This window comes from Dendrobium catenatum, unplaced genomic scaffold, assembly GCF_001605985.2.
Source record: "Dendrobium catenatum unplaced genomic scaffold, ASM160598v2 fragScaff_scaffold_974, whole genome shotgun sequence".
In the NCBI taxonomy this organism is placed as follows: Eukaryota; Viridiplantae; Streptophyta; class Magnoliopsida; order Asparagales; family Orchidaceae; genus Dendrobium; species Dendrobium catenatum.
In genome coordinates this window covers 1,723,831-1,734,572 of record NW_021319436.1, presented here as the reverse complement: position 1 = coordinate 1,734,572, position 10,742 = coordinate 1,723,831, and the positions used below count along the sequence as shown (strand labels likewise).

At 32.4% G+C, this 10,742-nt stretch overlaps 1 protein-coding gene across 3 annotated transcripts; it reads right to left on the bottom strand.

Annotated features, from left to right (window-relative positions):
• Positions 1–361: 361 nt before the first annotated feature.
• LOC110101859 lies at positions 362–9,647 on the bottom strand. 3 transcript variants are annotated; one of them, XM_020829931.2, is made up of 4 exons: positions 9,336–9,647; positions 9,186–9,266; positions 8,116–8,286; positions 362–650 (listed from the first exon to the last, which is right to left on the bottom strand). In XM_020829931.2, exons 1-4 carry the CDS (start codon positions 9,531–9,533, stop codon positions 567–569), a joined length of 534 nt encoding a protein of 177 aa, XP_020685590.1. In that variant the 5' UTR covers positions 9,534–9,647; the 3' UTR covers positions 362–566. The 3 variants fall into 3 exon arrangements, with proteins under 3 accessions (XP_020685590.1, XP_020685591.1, XP_020685592.1); XM_020829932.2 differs by having other exon boundaries at positions 9,438–9,644; XM_020829933.2 differs by lacking the exon at positions 9,186–9,266 and having other exon boundaries at positions 9,438–9,632.
• Positions 9,648–10,742: the final 1,095 nt, after the last annotated feature.

Here is a 10,742-nt window from a genome sequence, read left to right as displayed (position 1 = left end):
AACAAATCAATCAAGCATTTTTAACTAAATAAAATAAAATTTTACATTTTACGAGGTCAATAACTTAAAGAGGCATTCATATTTCAGGGAAAAAAATATATTTGCTTACTCACATCAGAAGCACTTTTCATAAGAACAAGCAAGCCTCCCAAGACTTGAAAGTTAGAGCAATAACCTGCAATAATGGCCTATCACAATCTCTCAAATAATTAATATCAACTAAGGCTTCGTTTGGGACTACTTTCTTACTGCTTCTTAAAGCAACTTTCTAGTATAAAAATTAAAAATTTTGCACTAAAAACTGCTTTAAGAAGCAGTAAAAAAATCGTCCCAAACAAAGCTTAAATTTAAGCCTCAAGAATTTTTGGGATTTGAATCCATAACATCCACTAGACCCGATTATAAGTACAAATCAGTTATGTGCTCTAGTTTGAAACGATATTAAAAATTCAAATCCATATGAGTCATCAATATAAAATGCACAATTTAACAGATGCTATCTGTCTTCAAAACGAGCAAAAGGTAAAGAAGAAAAAAAAAACACAAGTTTTACGAATCTGCTGTTCTTAATCTTGGCTTGGCTTCTTTTCAATATTTGATTTGCTGAGGATAAAAACCCCAATGATGATAAAAAATGCACCTGCAAACCACTGAAATACCAAGAGCTTTTAATGATGGTTGAGCTCCATAAAATGAAAGAATAATTATATGGTCAAAATATTTGCAAAAAAATAAAATATGAAAAAGAATTAAAATGTAAAAGAAGAAATTAAAAAATATGTCTCACACTCTTAAAAGAAGATACCAGATATATTTTTGAATCAACACCAATATTTTGTCAAATTACAATTTGTTTAAGATAATAAAGCTAAGTTTTATTATAATGACCCTATCAAAAAAAATTCTAGATTCACGCATGGGCCAGAGCCAAATCCATGGTCAAATGTTTCAGGGAAGAACTGCAGGCTAGAGAAGAGACATAGTAAGCGGCCAAGATGGCATTTGCCGAGAAGAAAGTAGATAAATGCGTAGCTGTTCTCCATCTAATCTACATGTGCTGCAAGGGTTCATTATGTTGGCAGTAAATAGAAAACAAGTTTTACGATATGATTATTTTATTTTCAAACATTTCAGCGTGAAAATAAATTCATAATATTCGTGTGGTTTTTTGGAGTTATTTATAGTCTTACAGAGTTAGAAACAAAATCTGATTTCTAACTGCATGCAACGAAATAATAGAATATAGTAAATTTACTTTTGTTTTCAATGTGTTTTCCAACTTAAGCCTACCAAACGGGGGACTAAATGAAAGAAAAAGAAGTTCCTCGTATTTGATGTTAGCAAGCATAAAGAAAACAGCACAAGGGTGCTTTGGCGGAGAAGAAGAAGAGAGCAAAAGTCAAACACAGACCAGAGAAAACGCTAAGGTACATTGCTCCCAAAGATAGCATAGATCAATTTATTGGAAGGTCAAAATTGGATTTAGATTACCATCATACCTGATACGTTATCAAAAATAGTCTTGATCCAGCGTGAATCTCGAGGCATATTCAAGTTGAAAACTTTCAAAATTAAATTCAGGAGACATACAGTCAAACTAAACGTCTCGAAGAGACATACCCAACGACACCAAAATCGGTTCAATCCGAGCCCAAATGGGTCCAAATAAAGGGCCGAAGCATATTTGGAAGCTTCAAAGCATTAATTGAATAATCAAATGATCTCCGAATAAGGCATGCTTACAGTCAAATTGATCGGTTTGACGAGACGAATCCAACGAGCACAAGAACACTTAATTTGGATATCATTAAGGTATTTAAAAGCATGATGAAAGTTCTATGATCAAAGAAAACTATATGGATTGTTGGATGAAGCACTCCTAATTTATCCTATATATTCTTCATATTTACAGGGCATGCAACTCCCAAAAACCTATAAATAGGCCCTCATTCTTCACATTTTGAGGGAGGGAGAGAAGAGAAGAGAGAACTAGTGAGAACTTTCTTGCATTTTCCAACCATCACCGCCGACGACCACCACCAGGTATAGCCACCGATAACAACCATCATCACCGACGTCCAGCATCAGAAATCACCACCATCTCCTGAATACTGTAAAGATCTGACCCTATTATTAGGTATATTTGACCGCATGTGGATGCTATTTTTCTAAAATCCCTTTGGGAAGATTAGGCCCTGTTGTTTGGTATAAACATTATATTTGTGTACTTTTCCTCTTCTTCAACAGTGAAGAAAGAAGAATTTTTTTATAACTTGTTTCATAATGAATTCTGCAACTGGGCCAGGTCCCATGGTTTTTCCCTTATCAGGTTTACCACGTAAAAAATTCTTCTAGTCTTATCATTTTCATGGGTTCGTGCTGAAACTTTGTACAACGTTAAGACATAAAACATAGACTTTACCGACTCAAATTTTCTAGCACACAATAGTACCAAATTAAGGTTCAGGCTTGCTTGGGAAATCAAGATTCAAACTTATTAAATTGGCTATAAAATTGCAGATGCAATAGCCAAATGAGTACATAAGGAGGCTAACAAACCTATTTACCGAGGCTAATCCATAACAGCGGCTTGTAAATAGAATTGGACTGTTTAAAACAAAAACTTCAAATATTTTAATTTGGCCCTATCAAGGTTTCTTTTCAAAATAATTCTCTCTTATACTTATTAATTATGAAACGCCTGCAAAATTTCTACCCGTTGAAACCCACACTCACCAAAAATTTCGACCTCTTTCCTTCTATTAAAATAAGAGACAAATAAAACAGGATAAAACTTGAATCGCATTTCTTACTCCAAATAGTAGAAGAGGTGTATATTTATAGATTCGCTACAAAAAATTATAGAATACTAAAATTAAGTAAGAAATTAGTACAAAATTAATGTGAATAAAAATAACAAATATTGGCGAATTATTAAGGTGGATAATCATCATGCAGTTGACTTAATCAAAGTACACAAACTAGTTGTCAAGGAATTGATGTGTATCTTATAAATTTTAGAATTTTTAGGGTAACCCTCAAGCTGAGAAAATATGTTCATTATTCTTAACTTGAAAATTAGCTTATCGAATTGTGATTGATCAAGGACTTTATTCGGGCTATGTACTAACTATTTGAGGTTTTATCTGAGTGCGTTGTATTTGAATGATACCTTGATCAATTTTTTTCTTTATAAAATGTCTATCAATTTAAACATGCTTAATTCAATCATAATAGACTGGATCTTTGGGACTATTATCACATACCATTATCATTGATTCTTTACTGGGAATATTTAGATCTTCTAACAATCTTTTGAGTCACATTCCTTCACACATTCTAAAAGCCATGATCCTAAATTTTGCTTCAAGACTACAACTAACAACGACCACCTGGCTTTTGTAACTCCAAGTGACAAGGTTTCCCCACACAAATAAGGAATGCCATAGGTGGATTTTCAATTAGTTATGGACTCAAATCAGTCAGCATCAATGAAATATAAACTTGTATGTTTTCTTTTTGAATAATTGACCTTCCCCCAAAATTTTTTTCGTTATGTTAGTAATATGCAGACTGCATAAAGCTGTTCCTTAGTAGAAGTATTCATAAATCAGATATCTCGACAAAGTAACAATTGTCAGAATAAGTATGATCTAATGCTGATATCAGAAGTATCTTGCATGGGACTGGTTTGGAGTTGATTGAACACCATTTTTAGCATTTTCATTTACCATTGACTGAATGGAAGAAGTGTGGAGACAACTAGCCTCAGAATTTCACTGTTGGTAGCTAAGAAGCCACAACTCACTTCCCTGGCTTCTAATTGTATGATTTTCAACACATTTCTTTTGTGTGTTCAAACCTCAAGCAATGATCACACCAGGGCTATTTCTTAAGGGTGTAAACTACTCGAGCCAAGCTCAAATTACCCTGACTTGATCTTCATACGAGTTTGAGTAATCTCACAACTTAACTCATTTATTAAAAAAGAGAGAAAAGATGAGAATTAATAAAGAATCACTAGATATAATGAAGTGAGATATCATATCTAGATATTTTAATAATTTTATACTTAAACTGTTGAATGCTAATATATTTTAAATGTATTTTATATTAATATTTTTTAAATGAGCTAACATGAGAGTTAAAGAGTCGAGTCAAGCTGACTCAATCTTGGCTCGTTAGCTCATTGAGCTCGAAACATGAGCCATTAAGCAAGCCAAGCTTGAGCTGATTCACAAGTTAGCTTGACTCACTTACACTCCTACCTTTGTCTAGCATCATATTTTTCTTTCGACCCTCTCTCCAAACTTAAAGAAAATTTCCCAAATAAATGGTTGTGCAGATTTTTATTCCAAATATTATTTCCTCAAACATCATCAAGATTTTTATTTAATCCAAGAAGAAATTTGGCTATCATATATATATCACAATAAATTTTCAATACTTGATAGCATCTCCTAAGCACTCTTAATCAAGTTCATTAAAGACATTCAACCATTGCCAATATCTATTAAGATTATTATAATATTGAATAACAAATACATCACCTTGTCAAAAGATCGTGAAGGGCAATTTTTATTCCGAGTATCTTGGCGTTATTTTCATTACTTGAATAAATCATTTTTATTGCATCTCTGTTTCTTCTGACACAACATAAGACATAAAATTTTGATCAATTTCACTTTTCATGGTGTTAATGAGCAAATACATAACCATGTTATTTTTTATCGCCAATATTTGATAAGGAGAAACAACTACATTCATGAGATAATCCTTGCATTTCCCACTTATGAACATCATAATTGATTGGGCTCATTAAAAATAGTTTTGCTCATTCAATTTGTGTACTAAAGAGGTAGATTTAAGGATAAGCTTTCATGATTGTAGACATGGCCATGAATGATAGGTCCATGATTGAAAGTGACGTTGGGGGGAAATAACTTTTCTCAAAATCCATTCCACATTTAACCATACTCATAGTTTTTAGAGAGGACCAAAGTGATGGCAAGAAGCAAACTCACGATGTTAAAAGAAGAATCGCAAGGATTGGAAGGTGCGAGGTTAGAACATACGTGCAAGACTTCAATGTGGAAATCACGAGCCTATAGTGAGGCTTTGTGAGCGGTCATGTGAGATTGCAAGGCTCGAGTGAGGCTTTACACAGTAGGGCAACATTGAATGATGCTTTGTGCAAAGTTGAGTGATGCACCAACATACAAGACTTTGAGTTAGGTCAAATGAGACAAAATCATGAGCGGAACTTGTGTTAGGAGATCAAACACTAAATCGCCTAGGTGAGTTCAACGAAGCTTTGAGTAAATACCAAAACTCACTTTGATACAACGTTAAAATATTTATTTCTTTCATTATTCAAAGAAACCAAAATCAGAGAATTTCACTGTGATATTTATGAACTAACAAAGCATAAATATACCAATTTTCCAATGGTTGACACAAGAACTCTTATTCTTTTTTTTTATTCATTCATTGTGATATCTAGAGATCATCCTCTTTACGTATCATATCTGGTACTAGGTGATTTGTGTCAAATATGGACACTATCAAAATTTAAACTGATAAGAGACCCGCACAAAATAAAATAAAAAATTGAACATAAATAAAAAATAAAAATGATAAGCTAAATTTGAAATAACCAAAATAATTAAAAGAGATTAAAAAAGGAAAAAAATGAGAAAAAATGAAGTGAATAGGACTCAAAGGGGACATATAGTAGATTTAGAGAACTCGTCTATGGGCAAGAATAAAACTAACTCTCATAAACATTTGCAACCCTCGAGAACTCACTCGATGAACTGAACTTCGAATGAAAATGAAACCAAGAGAGCTCTTATTTATAAATGGGAGAGTGATTCCCCGTGAGGCCATCTAGCTAAAATCTAATTATATAAAGGCAAAGAAAGGACGGGTGTAAAAACTATGCTACAATCATTATTCATTATGTTCACAACAAGAACTCCAATACACGCGCAAGCGGACATAATGTAAGGAATAAATATTTTGTGTTGGTTTTGCGAACATGCTTGATTTTTAATTAAATTTGTTATGATGTAAATTCAAATCAATTTGTGAATTTCTGTAGGTTTAAATTTTCAACTAAATATCCTAGATTTAGAAAATTATTAAATCATCATTTGCCATGGATTGTTTATATTTTCAAATTTTCATAAAAAATTAGCAAATAATTTTTCAATTGATGGTACTCCAAGCTATGAATTTCAAATATGAATTGTGTGCTTTCATACATCACATCATCCAGTTTCACTAGAAACTGTAGAGCCTCTCTTCTCTATTTGAATTATATTTTCAATGTTAATTGGTAAAGCCTTAACTTCACACAATTATATCAACTTATTGACTTCATCTTTGGAAAAGTAAAGGTTTTGCTTCTTGAGTTTTAAAAAAAAAATTGTGCCAGGGGTCGTTTTTAAATCCCAAGAAAAAGAATGTTGTTTTACTCATTGTGCCTTGAATAGGAAGATGTAAGAACTAGCACTTTACACGTCAAAATGAAAAGGATTACAATAAGAATTTTCAAAAAAACAAGTTTGAAGAAGAGTTGGTGTAGGCTTGATTGAGAAGTTGAAACAATAAAAAATCTTGTGCCATTTGACATATTCTTTCAACTTCAGTCTCATTATATTTGTCCTAATTCTCAAGGCTTCCCAAGTTCAACCGCTATAAATATTAACTTGGGATGTGAAAACTGATTGATACTCTTTGAGTTGAACATAGATTAAAGGGAAAATAGATTTGAAGGAGAGGAGCAATCAAGTGGAATACTTACTCCTATTTCAAGATTCTCTGCTAGACAAAGCATCATAGTAGACATTCATAAGCAATCATATATTATTTCCCACCTAGTGAAGGGTAAAAAAATCACAAGATAAACAAAACACATCTAAGTGTTTTTATAACTAATGGGGCATGATTAAGTAAATTGGACATGTATCAGCCTCTGATTTTGGAGCTCTTAACCACACGAGACATTTTGTAAATGATTGAATATGTGTTGTTTGATGATTGAGGAGCACACATTTGCATAATTTGTGGATTCCACATTTCCACTATGATAAATGTCTTCTTCCTCAGCTTGTTTCTAGACCAACTAAGGCATCTCTATCAGAAGAACACAAAAATGGATATTTTGAATAAGTCATCGTTACATCTTGGAGCCCTAGCAACAAGCCATACATCTGATGTCGGTTTGGCCAAAACAAAATCAATCTTGCCATATGCCTTGGATCTCTTTATGGGCATGGGTGGAAAAATGATAAAATCTTATCATGTAAGCGGATCAACCGCATGGTTTACTAAATAAACTCTTTCCCTCTTAAGTCATTTTCCTGAGTAACTCGAGGTTACTTCTAACAAAATGTGATAAAAACATACTGCAAGTTTCAAATAGAACAAGCAATCTATTTTATATTTTCTTTATTAAGCGCGCCTAGAAAGTATGTTATCTGGGAACAAAGAGTTTCAGGAATGTTTCTTATTCTCATCCGCCCTAGATAACATCTTCAAAAGAAAGTTTTAGAAATAATAAAGCATCTATATATATATATATATATATATATATATATATACACAAGTCTTGAGTTTTTCAAAGTCTTATCATCATAAAATATTCTTTAGGTCAAATGTAAGTTTCAAAAAGAACAAGCAATCTATAAGAAGTCCTGCTTACTTAAACTCAATGAGGCAATAGGTAGGAAGAATCCAATAACGCCCTCTCTACCACCTTAGAGAGGCAGTAGACAGGAAGAATCCAATACTTATTTTGTAAGATATAGCTTTTGTCTCCATTAATTTTTTGAAAATCTGTTTTGGTTTATTGACAAATGTGCTTAGAAAATCACCATTTCGCATGTCCACATTCCCCGTGACTTCATGTGCACAAAGATCAATTTAGGGAGTAACTCATAATTCAATGTGAGAGAAATGATGATTTATTTCATACAATACAACGAAAGTATGATTGAACCAAAAGAAACCCTAAAATATCAGCCCCTATAAAAAGGAGCCATCAAGAAAATTAAATTGTTTTTTAATCGCACAGAACATTTTGTCTATGAATATAGATGCAAAACTTACCCGAGAAGGAAGCGACTCCTGAAAGAGAAAAAACCCTGCTACACCTGAAGATAAGAAGTTAGTTGCAAAGTTTGTAACTGTAGCTTGGAGAGATGAAAGCGCTTTAAGGCTATTGATATAGCAACCCCACATTGTCACATTGAAGAATAAGACTAGGCCATATCTAAGAAACTGCAGGAAGAGCATAAATGTCAGTCCTTGCATTAGGCCCTCCTCAAATATGAAGCCAAAAGGCAATCAATGGAATAAAGATGGTTAAATCATTCTCCCTAATAAAATTCTCTTTGGTTTTTGTTTTGAATGCATTCTAAAGGATGTATAAGGTTAATAATCATAACAAAACTACAACAGTAGCGGATTGTTATTCCATATAAAGCACCACTCATAATAACCAGCACAAGGTTGCAAAAGGAATATATAGTTCATAAGCCACTCATGTTCTAAAAATCCTCGAAAGTAAAATCCCATTAAAAGATTTAAGTTGTAAATACCAATAGTCATAACACATCCATATGAAGGACATCATGATTCAGGTAAATTTTCAGTGCCCATTTAGTTTCTTGAAGTTAGAAAGCATTTTTCACAAAAAGGTAAACTTTACTAGAAATCATCATTTGGTTGGATATGGTTAGATTGCGTTTGAGCTCCAAGAAACCCTTAAAGTAAAGATTTAATTTTCACACATAAAATGAATGAAATTGAAAATATGTTTTTTTCCAAGACATATATCAACAACCACCAACTATTTGACTGAGTGGTATTGCCTTTGATCTCTAAAGTGGAGGTCCAATGTTTGAAAATAACAGAAAATCAAAAACTTCTACAAGCTACCAAATGAGCCCTACGAAAATTACAGAACAATATAGCAAGATAAGCTATCAGTTAAACAAATAAAGCAGAATTAGAAACTACCCACAGTTTAATCAGAAAAAAGCAACCCAGTAAACATAACTCATCATATGCAACAGTGACTCATCTAGCTTGAGCATGAAAACTCTGCCAGGTTTTCTTAGAAGGCTCCAATCATACTTGATTTACTAACACAATTAGGGTTTCTCGCAACTCCTCACCTTTCTTACATCGATATCTGGTACACTTGTCTGATAAGAAGAGTGGATAGGATCAAAGGAAATGAAAGCAAAAGGCGTCTCCTGATCAAAGCGAGCTAAATCAGGCCAGAACAAAATTAATTAAATCATAGGTTTAAAGTGATGGGAGACCTGGCTGGAGGATCCGATATATAGACTGTGGCAAATAATCGTGCAAAGGATTTGGAAGGAGGCAGAAGAATGGAGGAGAGGGTAGAGATTAAGTAGTTGTACCAGCGAAGCAAAAAACTTGGCGGAGACTGCAGCCAGAGCGGCATTAAGTCCGGCGGCCACGGCCCACGAGTGGCCCTGATGATTTCCCCTAGCCATGGAGGCGGGCAAAACCTCAAACGTGACTAGTATAGCGGCTGGCCTCGCCGGACTCACCTCGACGGAGCACGGAGAAGCTTCGTTGCCGCAAAGTTTCGTATTTATTTATATAATTACTAGCATATTTCAGAAAAAATAAATTATACTACAAAAATAACCGATATATATATATATATATATACAATCACAAATAAATACATTTAAAAAATAAATGCTTCAAAAGATTGTCATCATACCTTAAAATCAGTCCTAAATATAAAATGAATTATTTAATATTTTTTAATGTTAAATATTCTATATTATTAATATGAGAAAGAGAATCTAGATATTTAACTCTTAATGTGTAATCATCAATGAACTTTTTAAAATTTTCAATGTTATCACATATGTATTCAAACTGCTTATTTGATTTTATTTTCATAATCTATCAAAATGAACTCCATTTTCATACATTTTCTTTCTCATAATAAATATTATTCATAAAAATAATTAAAAATCACTTTAATCATATATTATAAAGTTACTTAAACATTAAAATTGCTAACCATGGCTATCATTATTCGATTAAACCACGTCGCCAATTTCAATGATATTATCACATTCTTCTTATCCTATTATAACAAGAAATCTCACATCAAAGAACAAATAAATCAAAGAGATTATGTTTCTTTGTGTTTATAGCAAAATGTAATTTGGTCCTAAAAGACTTTTGGGATATTTGGTCGAACAAAAATATAAAAGATATATTTGTCTAAATTATGTGTATTGTGATGGATATAGAGTCCAATTTTGCTCTAATAACTAATGCTAATTAATTAAAATAAATAAATTAGTATTATTTGTGAATAAAATTATTATGCTTAGTTAACTTAACCAATTACTAATAATAATTATTATGGATTTATCTTATATTAATTATGACCTTAATTAATTGATTTTTGGTGCATAGAATTGTTAATATTTAATTAAATAAATTAGATAGAAATGCATTAATTACAAAATACAATTATCCATAATAATTAATATTAACTTAAAGAAATTGATATTTGATGTATCATCAAAAAATTATCTTGATCGGGCACGAATTTCAAGGCAAAATCAAGTTGCAAACTTCCAAAATTAAATTTGGGATCATATGAACTCCGATTTCAGCAAACTTATAGTCGAACTGAACGTCTCAAGAATACGAACCCAACAACACTGTACCAA